The sequence below is a fragment of the Bombus huntii genome, chromosome 12 (assembly GCF_024542735.1).
Source record: "Bombus huntii isolate Logan2020A chromosome 12, iyBomHunt1.1, whole genome shotgun sequence".
In the NCBI taxonomy this organism is placed as follows: domain Eukaryota; kingdom Metazoa; phylum Arthropoda; class Insecta; order Hymenoptera; family Apidae; genus Bombus; species Bombus huntii.
The window spans coordinates 1,650,308-1,673,055 of record NC_066249.1 but is presented as its reverse complement, the minus strand read 5'-3'; the positions used below and the strand labels follow the sequence as shown (position 1 = coordinate 1,673,055).

The window sequence follows — 22,748 nt, the reverse complement described above, 5'->3', positions numbered from 1 at the left end:
TCCGTCCTTTTCTAATTCGCCGCGAAGATATACGGCCAACGTTTACGCGTGTCCCGTGCCGAGACGCCACACTCATGATCGTTGGAGACGCGGCACTACGTCTCACGCCCTCGAAATTCCTCTCTGTCTTATAGGCCTGTAATCAAATAGATCGTGGAAAAAGTCACCGACGATTGTTGACAATCGCGCAAACGAAGAATGCTGAACACTATAGTCGTTGACTGTATAGAATTACGTTATGTATGTTACAATAAAGTCTGTATGAGGAAAGACGAGATAGAAAACAAAGCCGAATAAGAAGTAATCATTTGCGTATGCGTAAACATTTTGTAGACTGTATATCGTTCATCGTAGAAATTAATAACGTCTTTTAACAAGCCATATATACACGGTGTTCATATACGGTAAGCATGGTACAATAAAAAATAAAATATGTATCAATTCATTCATGTTCATTCCGCTGTTTCGTTGTTCCTCATAATTGTTTAAAAAGTTATCCAGTTGACAGGAAAGAGAGACCGGCTAATAAACAAAAAAGAACCAGATGCGTAGTGTTACAATATAGTATGTATAAGACATTTAAAATATTTAGCTTAACTTTAATAATTGATCATAAAAGGAGCTATAAGATTCAGGTGGATATGTACGTACTTTCTTATGATACTCTATGACTTTATAGTGAACTGTACTCTTGTCCATCATCCTTATTAGGTTGACAAATCTAAAAATTATGCCCATCCTTAATCAGCTGCTCTTCAACACGTTCGACATATGGACGTATTTCAACATCGTGCATATATCTACAGTTCATCGTAATCCATTTTATCGCAGCATATTCGAGCGTCGTTTTTCATCGAGCAAACGATATCGAATAAAAGAGATACGATTCTATAGATGGTGGTCGATGATTGCGAGTGGGTGGCGCTGTCACGCGAGACATCTCGCGCGTACATATTTCGAAAAACTCTACGAGATATATTATAAACAAAAGTCACAACGTTCACGGTATCGATAGACCGATCATATCTGTCAGTAACCACTCGAACAGCATCGCCGTTTCATTCTTACATATATAGACAGTGAAAGAAAGAAAGAGCCGAGGGCTATTCAGTCGGATTAGCATAATTCGTAATTTAATTTCCCGATAAATTTCCTATGGCGTTATTCGCTAGCCGGCCAAAATGAGATGGTATCGGCTTGCGCGATTCCACTAATTCGCGTCTAAGTTTATATCGCTCGGGAGAGAGCAGCACGGGGTCGAGATAGCATCTCCCTTCTTTCTCGCCCTCTTTGTCGCACCTACTTCATGGCTTTCTTCGTTCCCCCTTCGTTGAATCTTTTTCTCTCGTGGGCCGCCTCGTAAAATCGGATTATATCGGCTCTGTCGCCCCTGCGTTGTCGCACACTTTATTCGAGCCACCACACGGTATCGCCCCGTCTCAAACGAGCGGGGTCAGGGTTCGTGGCGAGCGGTACACACGGTAATCACACGTTCTTCTTTAATAAATTCTAACCGCGCGATTCTTCTCGATGGGAGCAGTGCGCATGCGTACTAAGGACTGATGGACAGCGCTACGTACGGCATGTGGCTACGTCACATGGTACATGTTTCATAGGTATATGTAATTTGACCCTAACCTATCTTTCTTTTTTATTCACCGATTATTTTTTTTCTTTTCCGTTTCTCTTTCTAGCGCACTTATTACAATGATTTATCAGTATAGATCAAGTTTAGATCTCTGTACTTTGGTAAAATATATTTTCTTTTTTCTTTATTGGAAAAAACTTCGTAAGAAATTTATCATAACGATATATTATAACAGAATTTTCCAACATTGTATAGTATTACAAAGTAGTATAACTGGATATTTACATACGAAAGTACACAGTGAGATGAAGCTCTTTTTTTCGGCTTTCTCCTAGATACACGAGTTGCAACTATTTAAGAAGCTTAGAATGTGAAGACACGCTTTGATGTTCGGAATAGTCAGCAGCGTTGCAACGTCTAATGGTAGCTGGAAATTTATCTTTCGAAGGTTGTACATATATTAATTTCGTTCCTTGAACATTATATAGATTACATTGCCATAAGACATAAGGCATGGTTAAGTTTCATTTTCGAGATTGCATCTGCATTTAGGGTTGTTGGTAATACCGAATACGAGCGAGAGCAGCTGCTAAATGATAGTGATCTGCACTACTTCTATTTACAGTTACAATAAATCCGCGAGATAATTGATAATACAATACGCTTTCATTCTAAGTATGTATATAATAATTGCCCAAGGTTATCTTTTTTAACCTACGTATATATGTCGGAATCTTTTTATACCAATTTCCTAACTAATGTTATTTACTCTTTATTTGACGTCGAAATTGAATATTTGTAGTAATATGAATATTCTCGTGAGTTATGTTACGTTACTATGATCATCCTCCACGTTTCTTTTAACTGTTTAATATTCATGGTCTTTAACGTCAAAAGTGGTTGAATTATTAGGGAATTCTGCGGTCAGGAGGTGACCTTAAGAACAACGCCAGGGACGTTGTTCCTCGTAAGATAGAATCTTCTTCACGATGGGATCCATGGAACCGTTCTCGGCCATTTCTGTTTCTGGAAACTGAACGAATCGATCTCGTTGACTTCGCTCGAGCAATGGAGAGGAGAAGCCCGGTTACGGAATTTCCAAGTGAAGCTTATTTACGAACTGGCCGATTAATAAAACGAGCCGCGCCTTCGATCATTATCTCAGCGCCGTTTAAAACGGCGAGACCATGCTGATGCCATAAAATCGCGCGCCACGGTTTTTCGGCCCGTTTCGATGTTATTCACTAGCGTGTCACATTTTTCGTACGAGAAAATGATTAAAAATAACGACAGTAAAAATTATCCGGCCATCGTCATCCTCCGCAAAATCGACGATCGTTATCAGTGATGATACGAAATTACCTTTGAATTATTGCCTCGATATTGGGAAATAATTGGACGTGTTACTAATTCTAACGAACTGCGCCTGTATAACGATACATATACTACGTGTACTGTATAAGGTGATTCATTAATTTGTGTATGTAATTTTTTGTTCATTTAAAATGTGTCTTTCAACAAGAGTGTCACTTATAATTTCAGAATATCACTGCTCGTTTCTTTCTGGATAATTCTCTATTCTGTAAAATTAGTGTCACATATAATTTCAAAGTATTATATCGTATTTACTGGCTGTTGCCTGATGACTTAGAAATCGGACTTGGTTTTATATAATTTATAAACATAAAACCAAACGAAAATTAAATTCCTGTATATCTATAGATATACTACTACGCTTCATCCATTCTTCATTTACATATACCTATCTATATACAGGGTGGTTGGTAACTAGTGGTACAAGCGGAAAGGGGGCGATTCTACGCGAAAAAAGAAGTCGAAAATATAGAATAACAATTTTTCGTTTGAGGCTTTGTTTTCGAGAAAATCGACTTTGAATTTTCGCTCGGTACGCGTGCACTTTATCACGTCTCGTTATGACGGATCTCACTGTAGATCATTGTCTCGATGGAAAAATTAAAAAATTAAGAAAAAAAAATTTTTATTCTATATCTTCGATTTTTTTTTCGCGTAGAATCACCCCTTTCCGCTTGGACCACCAGTTACCAACCACCCTGTATACGAAACAAAGTCTCGACTAATATCAAACTACAGTTCAATTGGACTAAAATATCAGAATTAAAAGAGAAGTATTTATAATATATTTATAATTGTAGTCTGACGATAATGATCGGACAAAGCTATGACAATTTTACGGTAGATTTATGAAAATTTAATATACGTGTATCATAGGAAATTTCTTTAAAATAGATTCTACGATATACAGGGTGGTTGGTAACTGGTGGGACAAGCGAAAAGGGGGCGATTCTACGCGAAAAAAGAAGTCGAAAATATAGAATAAAAATTTTTTTTTTTAATTTTTCCATCGAGACAACGATCTACAGTGAGACCCGTTATAACGAGACGTGATAAAGTGCACGCGTACCGAGCGGAAATTCAAAGTCGATTTTCTCGAAAACAAAGCCTCGAACGAAAAATTGTTATTCTATATTTTCGACTTCTTTTTTCGCGTAGAATCACCCCCTTTCCGCTTGTACCACCAGTTACCAACCACCCTGTATACATCTATATACAGTGCCTACCTGCTCTATATCTTTTAATTTGTATCTTATTTCCCAATAAAAAAAAAAAAAACCCCGATGACTGTGGATAATCGCAATAAAATAATAAACGATAATAAGACCAAAGGTCTGAAAAATCAAGAGAAAAACTGTTGGATGGAATGGCGAAGAGAAGCGAGAGATCTCGCGGTAATAGGTTTAGTTGTCGCGAGGAACTCGTCCGCCAAATAAATGTCCCGGGCACGCGATGAGTCACAAATCCTAATGAAAATAATAATGCCCGAAAGATTCCGTTCTGTTAGGCAGGCAACGCGCGGCGTGCAACGCGGATAAATTTACTGCGCGATCTCGACTCGGATAAGGCATACCTGGGGACACCTCGTCTGGGGTTATAGACCCAGGCATGCAACGGGTGGCACGGAAAGTACCGGTGGAAACAAGCTGATCCCCTTGTCCTTGCCTCGGAACTACGTCGTTCCACGTGTGGGATCTGTTGCATCGCGTCTCGTGGAAATAATTCTTGTCCTCGGACGACGAGAACCGACTCCCCTGCAACCGGCACCGAACGACCAACCAGATTTTCACCTGCCGAACGGATTTATCGTTCGCCTTGTCTTGGAAGAATTAGTCGAGGGATATAGGAACCTATATCTTTCCTTTTTTTTCGTTGGGATCTTCCTTGATCTTTTTTAGCGCGCTTCTGTATGAGACAATAATTTCTATTATCGTTTAACGATGTGTAAAAAAAATAAATACTGTTACTGTATAAGTGAATTTCTATTTACGACGATACGTTAGACTCTTATACAGTGGAATCTTTCTTTGATTTTCAGCGGCATTTTCATCTTTCGTAGTGTGATTTTCCATGAAACGATAATTTCTATATCGTTTGATAATATGTTGGAATTCCGTAGAATCTTCCTTGATCTTGTTCTTTGAGATTCTTTTATCCGTTTAGTTGTGATACTGTACGAGTGAGTTTCCATAGAACTTAACGACATGTTACACTCTTATCTAATGGAATCTTCGTTGATCTTTTATCGTGATATGTATAGGACGATAATTTCTTGAGTTTAACGTTATGCTAGACTCTTAATCTAACGAAACCACTGACCTTCCTTGTTTTACTTTTCAGTTTAACGTTATGTCAGATTCTAATCTAACGAAATCATCGTTGTCCTTCCACCCTTTCTCCTTTACTATCCTTTCTTCTGATACTTTATGAGCCGATAATTTCTGTATGATTTAACCATATATAAATATATACAAAAATCCGAAATCTCATCGATGTCACAATAAAAATACACGCGGGAAAGCGTAAAAGTTACGATAACGAATCATTCGTAAATACGAATTTTATTCAGCTCTAGATACTCGCTAAGATACACAAGGAAGTCAATCCTCAGAGATCGAATAATTCCCGATATTATAAAAGTAAAATGATACCCGAAAGAGCGTAAAACCGCGTTGTAACGCGTGTATCCTGTCGATAAAAGACACCATACAAAATTCAAGCATCCACAAATTTAAATTTCATTTCGTTTAACCGAAATACCGTGAACGGGGTTTCCGTGGAAGTCGGTCGTGGAAGATCGAGAGGGTCGCCGATATCACAAAAGTGAAAGGTTACACGAAAGTGTGTGAAACGGGATGCCCGTTATCAGAGTTCGGTAGCTGGCAAGGGAGGCGGGGCCGAACTGAACGAACGCGAGAGGGACCGGTTCTCGAAAACACCCCGTAGACAAGTGTCGTGGCACTTGCGCCTGGAGAGACAGTGCCGTATCGCGGCGGCCACGTCTAAACGACTTGTAAAACAAGCGCTTAACGATTGCTCGTACCTGGATATAGAGAGTGTCTTAGTCAAGCATGACGAGGAGGTAACCGAACGTCCAAGAGAGAAAGAGGTTGAAGCGCGAGGCCGCAAGGACCCCGAAGTGGTCGCACGTGCTTCGTGGCTTCGAGGAGGTCCAGCCTGCTAAATTGAGTTTACGATACGTCCAGAGCGAGTTCACTCCTCTCTTCCTCTCTCTTTCTCTCGCTTTGTATTGCTATTCTGTTGTCAGTTTTACTCGTTCCTCCTTGTTCTCAGCGATGCTCCACCCTTAATTCACGTTGCTACAGCCAGAAAAGGAAGCAGTACCCTCTTCACCGGTATTTTACGAATCGAAGATGGTATTATCTTAGCAGGCATTATTCCGTGCAGCCCTTATCCTCTTCCGCTTCTCGGGATACCGAGGATCATTGGTCGACTGTTTTGTCGGTAATTATATTGGAACTGTTACCGGTTGTGAGAAGAAGAGTTTAGTATCGTGGCGTAGCGTGGTGTTGCGGAGGAACCGCCCGAAGCAAACGAGAAGAGAGCGGTAAAGATTCGCCTGGCATCGACTTGCAATATTAATTGGATATCTAAGCGGCCTCCATCGCTGGGTGTGGGTATTGTTCGCGTTAACTAGGAGAAATTTGTTGGATAGATAACGAGCGAAATCTATGGAGGATCTGTGTGCTTTCTGCCGTTTTCTAATCTGTTCTTGCATTGTTAGGAGGGCTGTGTGTTCATATTTTTGAGGAAACATTGAGAATGGGATTGCGTCGGGATCTTTGGAGAACTTAGAAGTGGAATGGTTGTTTCGCGATTTTATATAGTCGTAGTTTGTTCTTGATGAAAATCATTACTGGTAGGATCCGTTGATTGCACTTCCTCATTAGACAGACTTACTGTAATTGTTGAAAGTTACGTACAAGTTGTAAATTGTAATCGAATATCAGTTGATCGTTTGTCTTAATATCGCTCGACTATTGACTTGTAATTTACAAAATTTACATGTACGCAACTTCGTTTGTTCAATTATTAAACTGTTATTCAGGCGCAGAATTGCATGAAAAGTAAGTTTGTACTTCATCGATCTTCTCTAACAAGCAAACCGTCTTCTTATCTGTTACAGCGGCCAACGAGAGGATAAAACTCACGGCGGAGGTTTAGGTGATTCGAGCAGCGAAAGTGGCGATGAAACGAAGAGGCAGGCGGTCAATCAGCAACCGCCGCAACAACCATCATCCTGCGCTGTAGCTGCGCAGCAGCAGCAACCGATGATGGAACATCAACAGGCGTCGAGCATGTATCAGCTTCCTCCTCCTGTCTCGGTTTCCAGTCCTCATTCGTACCACCAAGGCCATGGCTCGACCTTGAGCCATCCTCACACGCCGACGCACCATATACAACACCACGATACCGGAAGCGAGAGCGGAGACGACAAACGGAACCTTCATCATCAGCTGCAACATCATCTCCAGGTCGGTGCTCACGGTACTCACGGCTTGGTACATCCCACGGCGACCTTGCCACCGCCGCCACCCAGCTGCGCCCAGCAGAAGAGCCAGTTGGACTATATGCAGTACTATAGTCCACAGGTATAGTGAACTGTTTTGTGTGGTTTTGCTACTTTCCATATTTTTTTCATTTCTTTTCTTGGCAGAAGAAAGAGGGACTGATCTTAACCGATTAAGGATCAAGCGATAGTTTATCACAATGTTGTCATAAATATTCAAGTTACTTTCAATTTCATGGAATTCCAGAATAGACATCAGTGTTTGACAAGTAATTTTAGGAGATGACCTCAGTGCACATTATTATATTTCACTGTAATTTTAAAGGATTGATAGGATTAAAAGGATTAATGGATTAATAGTTCACAGGTGCGGTGAACTATTTTCTGTGGTTTTTCTACTTTTCATCTTTTTTTTATTTATTTTTTTTGGCAGAAGGAAGAGGGATTATTCTAAACCGATTAAGCATCAGGCAATAATAGCTTATCACAATGTTGTCATAAATATTTAAGTTTCTTTCAATTTCATGGAATTCCAGAATAGACATCAGTGTTTGACAAGTAATTTTAGGATATGACCTCAGTGCGCATTATTATATTTCACTGTAATTTTAAAGGATTGATAGGATTAAAAGGATTAATGGATTAATAGTTCACAGGTACAGTGAACTATTTTCTGTGGTTTTTCTACTTTTCATCTTTTTTTTTATTTATTTTTTTGGCAGAAGGAAGAGAGATTGATCTTAACCGATTAAGGATCAAGCAATAGTTTATCACACTGTTGTCATAAATACTTAAGTTTCTTTCAATTTCATGGAATTCCAGAATAGACATCAGTGTTTGACAAGTAATTTTAGGATATGACCTCAGTGCACATTATTATATTTCAATGTAATTTTAAAGGATTGATAGGATTAAAAGGATTAATGGATTAATAGTTCACAGGTACAGTGAACTATTTTCTGTGGTTTTTCTACTTTTCATCTTTTTTTTTATTTATTTTTTTGGCAGAAGGAAGAGGGATTGATCTTAACCGATTAAGGATCAAGCAATAGTTTATCACAATGTTGTCATAAATACTTAAGTTTCTTTCAATTTCATGGAATTCCAGAATAGACATGAGTGTTTGACAAGTAATTTTAGGATATGACCTCAGTACACATTATTATATTTCACTGTAATTTTAAAGGATTGATAGGATTAAAAGGATTAATGGATTAATAGTTCACAAGTACAGTGAACATTATTATATTTCACTGTAATTTTAAAGGATTGATAGGATTAAAAGGATTAATGGATTAATAGTTCACAGGTACAGTGAACTATTTTCTGTGGTTTTTCTACTTTTCATCTTTTTCCTTTTTTTTTTTTTTTGGCAGAGAAAAGAGGACTTAAGATCTTAAATGATTAAAGAACAAGCAATGGTTTTTCGCCATGTTACAGATATTTAATTTTCTTTCAATCGTTGAATAGATAACAGTATTTCTCAATTATCTTGTTGATCATGATCTAAAGGAATATTTGCATATTTCATTAGAATGTTAAAGGATTAATAGGATTAGTTCTTTGAAAGTAATTGGACGTTGGTATTTGAAATTCTTGCTCTGTTAATTAAAAAATGTATGATGATGTGTATCGTGTTTATAGTATTTGGTGGACTGAGAATTACGGTGTACATTAAAGTGTAGAGGCTTGAGATTAAACGAGCCTTGCAACTTTCGTAAGAACATTCATTTAGTTTTGTCCAAATCATTCATTATGTGGTTAATTAAGTCATAACTACTACTTAGCATATATGCTTTCATAAGTTTAAAGAGTCGATATTACAGTTTTTACGATAACAAATGCAAAGCACGCGTCGTATAGCGTAAGAATATCAGGTAAGGTGAAAAATTGCTTGAAATTTATGAAGAGGGTTGAATAAATTTTTGTGTTTATAACCAACTAAGCGTAATGGTTTGCGCGAGGGGTGACAAGTATGATAATTCTAACTCCGCTTTAGTAGTTCATATCTAACTTTTTTAAGCATCTGTAACAAAAACTAACTAGAGGAAAATTAATGATTCTTAATTCGATGGTTGGGAACGCATCTAGGCTGTAGATCTACAGGTAACGATCACTCTCTATAATCTCCTTAAACTCGATTACTTACTTGCCCAAGATACTCAAATAGTAGCCAATTCTTTTCCTTTTATTCATAGTAAATATAATACTAAATAATTAAATATTTTCTTCTGATCTATAATTCAATTCCGGACCAAAAAATATATATCAAAGATAATCAAACGTTACTATGAAATTATTCCAGGGTCCTCTTGCATAATTAAACAAATATCATTAATGAAATTACAGAAATCACCATTAAATTTTCTCCTACGACAGCAAGTTTTAGGAATACACCAAATGAAATTTTACAGCTTTCAAATCACCTGATTATCCCATTGCAAGTAAATTTATAAACTCATAAAACACAATTCTGTAATCTACAACTTTATAATATTGCAATATTATTACTATTATTATTACATTATTACTTAATAAACTATTGCGCAAGAAGACTCAGACGATAAATCACCAGCAATACATCACAAAAGTATTTCGAGTGTCGTCGCGAAGAACACAGTTCACGAGCTCCTCCATCGATGAACCATGTCTATCCTTTTTTGTTCCAGGATTACCTAATCACACCGACCTCGGCGGATCTGCAGAAGTCGCTTCCTCATACAGCCACGTCGATGCAGATGGGTGCTATAGCTCCTTCCATGGGTGGTCTGAGCCCGATGGGCCCGTCGACGATGCTGCCGAACACGATGCAAAGCGTGAACACGATGAACACTATGTCGATGAACGGCATGGGGATGGGAGCGTATCAGGGCATGGGTTCCATGGGCATGTCCACGTCGCATGGTAGTTATCACAGCGGCCTGGTGTTAGGCGATTATCACTCATTGTGACCCTGGGCCCCGAGCAGCCAGGGCAAGAGAAACCAAGAGAAAACCTAAAGAAACAGAAGATACGAAACCTGTAAGAGAGAAAAAAAAAAAAGAAAAAAAGGAAACTGAGAAGGAAGCTAGTTTTTGCGATTCGTAAGCGAGTCTGACCACGAAATTATTATCTGTGAGATAGTGGGAGACGAAAGGTGACCGTATTATAATTTCGAGATAGCTGGGCCGATTCGTCCAGTTTGTGCTCGATCAGGAATCCAGAGTATACCACGTTAGGTAATTAGGAAGAACATTTTGTTGTTCGCGATGTTAGATCGAAGGCGCGAAAAACATGTCGATTCGAAATCGACGAGACGAACGATCTGCGTATAGTCGAGGATCGTAATGTACGTACTAGTTGTATACATTGCCAGGGAACATCAGTTGCGATTTTTTCGTGGCTCTGAAACGGAGATAGGACGAACGGAGAGATCGTGTACCGCGGAAGCGGATGCGCCCGATCTCGCTGAAGCTTCTCGTTCTAGGGACGAGTTGCAGCAGGTTTTGGGGACGTTTGCGGAACGTTGGAGTTCGGATAAATATCGAAACAAAGAGAAATATCTCGTATCTCTGACCGAAGCGACCACATCATGCCTCGACTTTTTAATCGCCGCACATATACACACATACACATATATACACACACACACGCTCGAGAAACGATCTTTCCGACAAATTAACCGGCAAAAGGAGAAAAAGATTTTCACCTGTGTTATTACGCGTAATACATGTTCTTCGCACACAGATACAGGATACATGAACGACGCCCATTTGGTTCTCCCAATTCTTTTGGGAACGAACGATATATATAGTATATATATATATATATATAACGCATACGATTATTACGAATAGTAGCCGTGAGAAGACGAGGAAAATCGAGGCAGCGGGGGAACGCTTCCGGCGTGAAAATAGCAAAAGACATGTTAGCATTTTTCCTTTTCTTTCTTTATCCCATATCGCCCTGCGACGCCAGACATGGCCAACGTTTTTCTTGTTTTTACAACACAGCTTGCAGAAACAACGCAGACATACGTCGTATTTTATCTTAGTTGTCTTTTCTCCCCGCGAATCCAACGATTCTCATTATTCCCATTATTATTCCCCGTTTTAATCTCGTAGCGTATCGCCCGTACCTAGGTCCTGAGAAATAAGAGCAACACACTCATACGTTGTTTACGGTTACCAGTAGTTGGTTGGAACCGTGCAAGCCTCGACCTGCTGCCGGAATCTTTCTGGACCTTGGCGAACGTCGTGTTATAAGCCTCTCGGCATTTTTCCCTGTCTTTCATATGTGGAGAATTACGAAATAGTGGCTCATCTTCTGTGTTGCCTGGAAGAAGGGAAAGACACAGTGTTCGATATGTCTGTAACAGTATTCGTGCGTGTTTCGTGGTCATTTTTGTCGAAGAATATAAAATATCCAGTAATCGTTTAAGTTGGAGAAAATTATCGGTAAAATTCTTAACGAAATACTTGGTAGCTTTGAAAGAAATTTCGATAAATTTATCGAGATGTTACGCGGTAGAACTTTGTTTAAGTTTTCATAACATTTAATATCTGCAACGGGATAATATTTGAAGAGAAATTATTCGGGATAATATGTAAGTTATAACGTAGACAAAATATTTCAATAATCTAGAAGTTATAATTTTATATAAACAAACGTTTGATATTCAGAGAAACAATTTTACGTTAACGATAATGTTTAGTACCAATTAATTTCTTCATTAGGTAATAACGGAAGAACAAGCGAGAATAAGTAAGCACGATGAACGTCGACGGTCCAGGAGCACCGGTTCCCCTTCCTTTATGGGAGGAGAACGATGTTATTTGGAAGATTCAACACCACCGTGCAGGCAAGATCCCTGAGAGTGATCTCTGAGGCGTGTACGGATCTTAGCCATCCCCCGCTAATTAATTAACGTCACTATAACGAACCACACACGCTCTTCACACACCGATCCTCTCACACCGTACGCTTCTGTGTTTGTCCTGTGTACATATGTAGATAATATACACTCACACAGTTTATACACACTTTCATACACACGTACACCTTCCTACACACCCACTCGTACACGTGTACACTGCTGGCCATTGTTAGAATATTCGAACGAACGGAATCGCTGAGAAGTTAATTTGATAAATGTCACTTTCGCGAAGCTTGTTAATTTTCACGATGTAAAAGATGTACACGATCGTTATTCAATTTTTCGTATTTTAATCTTGATACTTGCGGTCAGCAGAGTAGATACACGTTTACACGAGCGTTCGAAGGAAGATTAAGTTAATCTCGTCTATAACGGGCGAGTACCGGGTGTTTGCGAATCAGGCTCGAGTCACGATTCAATTTCATTCTCTGATACGCGATTATTCGAAAAGCCTGTCTTTATTTATGGCTCGCAGCATCCTCTTCTTTGTATCAATTCGCGATCTTGCTGCTCGTTCGTGCACAACGCTGTTCAAAACTAAGCGTATGTAGACGCGACCGTGTATATGTAGATCGAGAATACAGAGGAAGAACACGATAAGTCATACTTACTGTTTCTCACGGAAAAATACCGATAATACCAAACGCAATATCATTATCAATACAACTGTACGTAGTTAAGCAATATAAGAGATACGAGTAATTGATGAATCATTTAACTCTTCGAGGTGCACGAATTTCTACCGACTTCCAAACGTAAATACACAAGCAAATACGTAAAGACGCAATAAATAAGCGTATTATTTTGTAGAACAGAAGTACAGCATAAACGGTAAAATTGCGATTATTCCTATAGCGGAGAGAAATACGTGTAAACGTTTAATTTACACGTAATCCTCTAACGAAGTGCATCGTTGATAATGCTCTTGCTACGCTATATCAGACAATTTTTATTTCCTCGCGTACTCGTGACAGTATTTAGATCGTTAATCGTAAAGTGACGTTAAAATCAATAGAACGAAAAAAGTGTACTTATCGTGTTTTTCATTTGACGTGAATCGTGCAAGAGAGGAAGAGAAAGAAGACACAGCGAGAACGAAACGTTCGTTCGGTTTTACCGGTTTCGAAGATACCTCTTCATTAGGCCAGTGAAAAATGATGAAATTTTAATTGCTTGACGCGTGTCAGGCTGGTTATAGGCGGCTAGGACCGTGCATTAGATAGAAATGGTATGCAAATTAGCGTGACGAAGGCAAAAGCGAGCGGTAGGCGGAGCAGCTGCTTCCTGCCAGCCAATTGCCGAGTGCCAATCTTTTCATCGCAAATAGAATCAGCAACACCTTTACAGAACACCGCTCTTGTCTCTGTGTCTCGCTCTTTTGCCTCCGCTGTACTCTCACGTTATGAATTGCATCGTTGACAGAAATTAGTAGCAGTTTCTGAATAGTTGCATATGCGTTTCAATTAAAGTCGTCAGTTCCTCGAAATAAGGGCAAATTTTGTTATTCTCGTGTTGTTTGGAGTAATTGAAACGTAGGATACATCCGGTGGTTGTTTTAATTTAGTTACGCGTATTCGAGGATAATTGTTGGATCTGTATTTAACTAATCGTGTGATAGATCGCCTTGGATATTAATTGCGGATTAATCGTGGTATAGACGACAACGTGTTTTTTTTTTTTTTTAATTTCAGATGAACGTGGATAAAATCCAATTTTACTGACACGTTATCGTTTATTTAGAAATTTCGAGAAGCAATCGGGATCAAGATAAGTCGGCACTTTTCTATTTTGATAATGGAAATTAGAGAAACACGGTTGAAGCTTAAACCACGATTCAGCTCGTTCTTTAAAACCTACTTCGAGCATGTCACATTTTCTAATTTATCATTTCTACAATTTCTAGAGATAACGATGGAATTTTTAAGATACATCTAGGAAAATTCTAATTCTTGAACAATTATTGTACTCGAAGAACGCAGCCCGAGAAGCCAAACGAGAGGACGAGCCTCAAATATTCATTTCTTCCTCGAAAACACCCGGTATAAAATAAAAAAACACTGTCGTAGATAGCGTAAGTTAGAGCGTAACTTATCATTTATTATCCGCAGTTCGCAGTCTGTACATAAAGAGAGAGAGAGAGAGAGAGAAGAGCGAAAAACCTACAAGTACGAGAGAGAGAGAGAGAGAGAGAACGAGATTGAATGGAGAGTGGTAGAATGTGTGAAAGGTGTAAGATAATGAGCGAGGAAAAATCTGAAAACACACGGTATATAGCTAGAACGAGGAATAGGAAAGAAGAGAAAACGCGAGGTGTGTATCGTAGAGGTGACAAAATTTAAACGCTATAGAGGGGAAAGAAAAGGCAAAAAAGAGGTAAAGAGTATAAGTTTTATCGGTTCTCTATTTAAGGGACATCTCTCGTGCAGATGTCCGGAATGTATATCCCGTTGGATGCGACATTGCCTTGTAAGATTCTTATCTAGGATGCTGAGCAGAGGAAAGGATTTTTCCCTGTTAGAAAGAGTCCTCGGGACGAAACAGGGTAAGCAAAAGAAAGGGAACGAGGAACGACGGGGAAGAGGAAAAGGAAGCTAGACGAAGAAACGCTTTTGTATCATCTGTTGGCAAATCTGTTTAGACAATTCAAACTCCTTGTTTCAAATTTGTTTTATTTACGTGTTTACAAATTGGGGACAAACTGAAATTCTTGATCATTCTCTTTGTACCATCATCTTGGTCTTCCTTCATCAGTTTAAAATATTTAGTCATTAGTCAGAGTGTATAATAACATTGTGTAGTTTTATAGAAAAGATGAGACGCAGAAGGAGATTTAAATATTTTAACGTATCTTGAAAAAAAAAGGAACGATAAATAGGACACTTTAATTATATCAGGAGGGTAGCTTTTTTTCTCGACTATTATTTTATGTGCTATTGGTAATACAGAACATTCGCGTCGAGGATCTAGTTCTACTTTGAGTCTGATCATTTTATTTCATCTTTTTTTTTTGTTTTTATTTATTTTGTTCGCTCTTTTTAATTAGATTCATTGGATACGTACTCTAGACATGTTTAATGAAATTGGTGTACTGCTTTTTTTTTTTTTAATAGTTTTATTCTCTATCGACTTGTTACGAATATTGGAGTGAAAATAGAAATGAAATTTTTTTTTACGCGTTTTTATATCAAATCAATTTAACGCAGAGCTACCTCCGATTTCGGAGTCGATAACTGTGTTATGTCTATGTCTTAACGAGTCTTTTTTACTGCTTTTAACATGTGTGCATCGATCATGTTTCACCTTTCTTTTTATAACACACGTGAAATTTATTAGAATCATGGAAGATAACGTTATAATAATATAATTGAAATTTTATACCTTTCTTTGCAAGCTGTAAAATTAAGATATATATATAATCATCAGGTATACGTGTGAAATCAAGCTGCGTTACCAGAAGTATAAAATCATATCGCGTAAAATCAGGATCATAGAATCATGAAATATATACAGTCGATATACAGTATCATGAAACGAAGATCTATAGTCATCGAAAGTATAATGTCAAGGTATAAGATCAAGATATAAAATCAAAGATATAATATTGAGATATAGAATCTTCAGATACATGAAATCAACATAACATATATAGAATCATGAAACGTAAAGTTGTAATAAAAAGATCGTTTCTTTAGATTTTTCGCGTAATTTGATTTAGTTCTCGCACAAAATGTCTCGAGGAAAACTAACGACAGTGAAGAGCAGTCTGTCGCTCTGTTATATCCTCGGTTATATCGACATCCGTTCTCTTTCGAGATTTCTATAGTCCAACAAGGAGCCAAACTGTCTTCGATTCACGCACAATCTACGCTTTGTACGGCACAGTATACACGCTCGACGTCGTTCAGGGTGCACACCACTCGCGAGACATTCCGAAAATGCACACAAGCGCGGATTCAGGCAAAAGAATTCTTTTTTTTTATTTTCTTCCTTTTTTTTTTAATTTTCTAAGAATTTCCGGGCAAACGTTTGTTTGAACTTTGCGAGCGAATAAGCTTTTGGTTTTTATTCGACGATCAATCGCTGGCTTCGTTATAAATGTAGATCAAATTTCCAATCGACTTCCTTTCTTTTCTTTTATCTTCATAACAATCAGCGTTGTTTTAAAAATCCTACATTATATTTTTAACCATGCTGTTATACCTGTTTGGATGATTTTAAACCTGATCGTGTTTTTGTATTGTTTTGTTACGTTTCTTCAAGCGAGTCATTTTTCGTTTCGGTTTCATATTCTGTTTTTTTTTTTTTTTTTTTTTTTAACACCGTGTGGAACGTGAAGAGGGTCAAAGAATCGAAAGCTCTTGAATCTGTTTCTGTTCGTTGAATCAAGTGGAAGACAAGAATTCAGTGATAGTAGAGCAGTGTCTATTACTTCACCTTATTTCTGTAGGATCGATTTTCTTTTTTTATTTAAAGGAGAAAATATTTCTTTTATTTCTCATCTTTCTCCTTTTTATCCTTGGTCTTAATAGGGAAATCAGAGTTTCGTCTTGGTTTTATATTCGTTAATGTGTAATAGCTTTTAACGTATACGTTCGGAGCATGTGATCGTTCATTTATCAGGCTCGTTTCGACGTTCAGGCGAAGTTGGCTCTTTTAACTTTTAGAGACGTTTTGTCACTTTACCGGGCCAAGGCTGCCGATAAATCTTCCTAGGGTATAATTAGACAAGAATCATTTGTCGCGCGGATCATCTCCTCCCAGAACGCTAGGACTTTGCAACCAGCAACAAACAAGTCAGCAATAAAAGAATGTCGAGGAATCGTCGTTTTATATCTAATATATCGCGAGCAATTCTCGAAGAGGATTAGAAGAAACCGTTTGTAAATGAAACGCCACAATCCGATCACGCGATTGGCCTTGAAAAGTCCAACGCTATTAACGATATCAAGATCTCCAAATATCAGAAGTATTAATCGTATTAAGAATATTCAAAATTTTGTGAGAATCTGAAAATGCAAGTGATATTGATTGAAATCTCTCGGTTTGTGAAATTAGATTCACCAAATATCGCGATTGTCGAGAATACTAAAGATATTCTTTAAAAATTTGTCAGAAGAAGATAATCTCTAAACGTTTCGTTTCCGATATCGCAAATATTTTGAGAAAGTATAGAAATCGAAGAATACGAAAATTACCAAACGTAACAGCAGACACCAAGGAAACAAGACTCTCGCGAATCGAAATCGAATATTTAAATCTCAAAGTTTCGCCCAAGGAATTGGTCCAATCTTCGGTTGGATCAATCGGTTTCGTCAGTCTTAGCACAAATCTCTCTTGAATCGGTAATTCACAAAGGGAAACTGTACAAAAGTGCCGATAAATACACGCATAGCAGTGGTATTGTACCGTTTTTCGTTCGCAGAAAATGTTTTGCGCAAGGACGATTATTAATAACCGACAGTTCTTCCCAGCAGTTCTCATTCGTGTATTTTAGCGGACAAGCTTAACGTTGCACAACTAACTAAGACAAATCGCTAAGAGTGAGAGAATGAGAGAAAGGAGAAGCTGAGAAATAAGAGGAATGAGAGAACGAAGAGGAGAGAATGGCTTGTGTATATGTGTAGGTGTACGCGTGAATGAAAACTGATGTGCAAAGGGTAGCACGAATAGACAAGTAAGAAGAGATCACACGATGTACGATCGAACTGTAATCGAAGTAAAAGTTGATGTTATTTAAAGTAATAAAAGGAAAATATTATGTATATATATATATGTATATAATATATATTATATATTATATTATATATATATATATTATATATATATATATATTATATATACAACACGTGGGTAACGATAACTCCCTTACACGATGTATTATCCTGTAAAACTTCTGCGCTAATTAAATGTTAAATTAAATTCGTTATCGAGCATTGATTTATTTTTTTTCAGACGAATAAGTGGCTTTTTTTTTTTAAAGAAATTTATGGCGAACGAGAAGATGAATATTTTAAACCTTTGAAGATCGAATATAGCTATACGTAACTGCTGCAGCAAAAGCTGGATAAAATCAACTAGGAGATGCATACATAGGTATTTTTATACGTTTGTGTATATAGATTATATTTTCTGTTGAATTTTTCTGTTGCTATTTCTTGAAACTTGTATCTTCGAGATCTATGTAGTAATAGAAACTATTAAATTTAGTTGATAGAAATGGTGTAATTCCGGTGAACGAAGATTAATGTACAGAGTACACGTGTATTTAATACTGGATGCAAATATCTAAAGCAAAGATCACTTGTTTAGTTTGTAAATCAAGATACCTATTGGTAAGGTATTCTCCTCATAAAAATAGAGAAACGCCACAGTGTAATGATTCGAACGATAACAATAATTGGTAGACATTTATCCTTGGAATACTGATAATTATTTGAATAGTTTACATTTAGGACACGTGCAATTTCCAATGAATAATATACGAGATATAACGATATGAACAAAAGCGTGTTCACTGCTTCAATAAAGAATCATCGTATCTGTTAAAGCAATGTCAAGGGGCTTTTACCTGGCTTTTATATCGAAGCAGAAACGAGGTGAAGTGTAAAAGGTTTATCGTTCGAATAATTATGAGCAGTAGTGTACATATGTATATACTATTAACAAATTAATTAAATAAACAAGTGTATATCGTAAACCACAGTTTTCTTGAAGAACTTCAAAAACATAAAATCTTTCAAACTTGTTATTATTGTAACTTTCTGAAAGTTAGAAAACTCGAAGAATATATTAAGAGCAATCAAAAATCTATTGAGAAATTTTTCTTCTCAAACGTGTACAATTGAGGGGTGGATTGTCAAACGAAGTTTCCCAGGAGGAAGAGAGCGAGGAAGAGAGCAGGACGAAGCGGGAATCTCTTGTTTAGTGAGAACTACCTGCAAAGAGCTTTGAAAGATCGTCGAACGATACGTACCAGTAATTATTTCAAAACGAGCGTCGGTCCAGTTCTATTAGTTGTATCAGTGATCGCCGATGACAGATAAGGTCGGTCTATTCTTTGTGCCGATATTTACCGGTAACGTTGTTCGATGGGGACCTTCGTCTATCTTCGAGATCGCCGTCGATGCTGAAAAAGAGCATCTGGCTCTGTTTCCACGTGACCCCGATTTCTTTGTGCCCTGCTACAACTTCTCTTGTTTGTCGTACACCGGCGATCCAGATTCTGGGAATCTATTGAAACTGACAGTGCAAACAGCGATGGGGGAGCGGAAATTTTTTGGAGAAGAGGAAGCACTTTATTAATGCTTTTGCAAGCTATGGATAATTTTTTTTAATTTCTTTAAAGGTATACTGTAACATCTGAAGTTTGTGGGTCCCTCAGTGAAATGTATGTTTCATTGTGTCGTTTCTACTCTACTTCTTCTATTTCTTGCCATAATACTTTTCTCAAGGATGTACTTTGATATTTGTGCTAAGATCATATATACTTTACAGCAAAGTCAATGTTTTACTGTATCGTTTCTTCTTTTTACTATATTACTTTTTGTACTTTAATAATTGACAAATTTTCACAGTAAACTTTCCTTCACTGCTTCACATATAATAATAATAATAATAATATTACTTTACTTTATTGTACATCATTGTTCTTTGACACAACGTATTGGTTCACTTAGTATACCTTTTCTTATCTTAGGGATAGTTATTCTAATCATATAACATACATTAAACATAATCTATGTAATAATGATATAACATACACATGCGTGGACCTAACTACAATACTAATATACCATATACCATAATATCATGATATTTAATCATACTTATATTATTATTCAGTGTTTACTCCTTATTCTCACTGTTTTCTTATATTACTTCATCATTCTTATATTACTTGTCTTCCATATCGTAATTTTATAATTGTACCATGTAGATCTTCAACTATCACGTTTTCTCATTATCACTGCTTCAGATATGTACTCACATCTATCATGCACAATACGTTTCTTCCTTTCTCATCTTTTAACGGTTTCTTCCTAGATGGTGTTTAGCTTTTGGAATTCTTTGAAACGGTTTTAAGAGGTTCTAAAAAGCATCGAAAGATCCTTTAATCGGCTCCCTGGGACTGTGTCGGGCACGCTCTCGAGCATTCTCTCCCCGATTTCGCCCCTTCTCTTCCACGACTGGTCTTTTCTTCGATCCGTCAGCGGGGCGGAATAAGAGCAGTCGACGCATGCTCATCGGCCTGTTATAATTTCGGTTCTATTAGCCTCGTAGTGGGACCCCATAAGCCCCGAAGGGATTTTCAAGAGATCGTAAAGTTAAGCTTAGACCCCACAGAGCTATATACCACCGTGCCTCTTCTTGTCTCTCTGTGTGCAGTATGTATGTAGGTGTGTATCCAAGTACCTGGATCCTGCCCTATACACTGAATCTATCACTGGATACTCGGCAGAAGGTCTTGAAATGGATAAACAGATAGTTGGTGACGCGTGCAGGGTTACAGAGGATAATTTGATAATTGCAAGTTAGGGTGTGATGATTGTTCAGGGAGTTGAGCTTTGGCCATTGGGAATTGATGTAGAAAGTAGAGTGAAAAGCGTTTGATACTATTACAGACTAGTGGTTTATAGTAGCATGTGTAATATACAATAATATGTACATGCGATAGGTAATCAATTTATAATGGTATAATGGTATCAATATTGAGAATTGGTAAGATATTTAACAACTGTCCATGGTGAGTAATATTAATTTTAGTGGCCATAATAACGTTAGTATGTTTTTAAGTTGTAGTTAGAAATTGCATACACAGATTGTTGCAATTGACTGAGAATGAAACGAAATAGCAGTCTGAGAAGGCAGAAGGTATCGGTAGTTTGTAGAGGTAGTGGTTGGTGAGCTGCATAAAAGGGCAAAACTGTCTGTGAAGAGGGTCCGTTCAGGAGTACATCGTCAAGTAGCATCTTGACACGGCGGTTCACAATGGCTACTTGTTAGCTCGACGCGTCAACAGAGAAAGGGAAACGACACGGGGATCCGAGTTCTGCTTTTCACCGACCAAATACACTTGTTCCGAGTATGCGAACTTTTCAAGAGCTACTTTCCAACCCATCCGAGGTCTTCTCATAAAAATTTCAACTGTGAAAGCAGAAAATCTGTCAAATTTAACTTCCAATTATATTACACGTGTATATAATTTCCTTCTTCTTTCTGATTTACTTTTTTTAGTCGAAGAAATACTCGTATCGCTTTTCCACTCGTACAACCCACATAATTCGCTTGAAACGTATACGCGTACACATTTGCGCAGCTGTTGCAATTACATCGACCAATTTTCCGCCACTTTCTTCTCTTTTTCTTCTGCAGTAGAACGCGTTGAAACTTTCACGCAGGACCTGAAATACGACATACGAAATACAAAAGTAGATGCGTTAAACATACGGAGCACGTAGCTATTATATTTTTCTGCAGAAAATCGTGAAGAAATTTGGAAAATTTGAAAGAGGGGTCGAGAGAAGGGAGAAGAATCTTTTTACAGGCGTGTAAATGGCGAACGTTGTCGGTATAAAGCGGATAATAAGTTTGACGGCGTTACAATACAATCATTACGCGTCGATAATGACGGCGCATTCAAGCATGAACGACCAAGGTGAATCGCAATGTACCACCGGCCCCCATACGCCGCATCTGTCCGCTAACAATAGCTCGAACGTTCCGCTACCCTGCGAATCGTTACGCCAAAATTAACGATGCTCTCTTCTCTATGGTGTTTCTCATCAAAATTACATCCAGTATACGCGTCCATCGATGAGGATTGCCCCTGATATTCGATCGGATCGATTGGTGCTATTACATATCTGACGATAATTCCGGATATGTTCTTATAGATAGATATGTTCTTTGATTTAACGATGGAAGTTCGAAGATACAGAGATATGAAATAGGTGAGTAGGATACGTAGTATACGCGGACAGTTCGTAACAGTGAATGAAGATTTTTAGAAAACATCCTTGTTCCATTTTGATGGAGTTTAGATTGCGGGAGATTTTCCAGGCTGTTGGAAAAATGTCTGATATTAATATATATCGTTTCTTCTCTTTTCTTCGAGGTGTATTAAAAGAAGAATTCTCAGGCATGAATTTACCAAAAAGAAGATCTCGAAAGTGGAAGGAGGAAAAAGGCTGAAAGAATTCACAAAAGAAAGAATTCTCTTCTTGCTTAAAAGTTGCAAGCAAATAAGTGTCATAACTGGATCGCAGATTTTCACATTTTCATCGACATAACTAAGAAGACAGAGAATTACTTCACCTATTAAACATTAAGACGAACTATCC

General features: G+C 37.8%; 1 protein-coding gene across 3 annotated transcripts in view; it reads left to right on the top strand.

The window, feature by feature from the left end:
• Positions 1-19,105, top strand: part of LOC126872005 (homeobox protein SIX1-like) — a 62,184-nt gene extending 43,079 nt beyond the window's left edge. For 2 of the 3 annotated variants that reach the window (XM_050631456.1, XM_050631455.1), the window contains exons 4-5: positions 7,110-7,575; positions 10,163-19,105. In XM_050631456.1, coding sequence (XP_050487413.1) covers positions 7,110-7,575; positions 10,163-10,444 — 748 coding nt within the window. In that variant the 3' untranslated portion in view covers positions 10,445-19,105. The remainder of the gene's footprint in view (positions 1-7,109; positions 7,576-10,162) is intronic. The other variant, XM_050631457.1, reaches the window with a different exon arrangement.
• Positions 19,106-22,748: the final 3,643 nt, after the last annotated feature.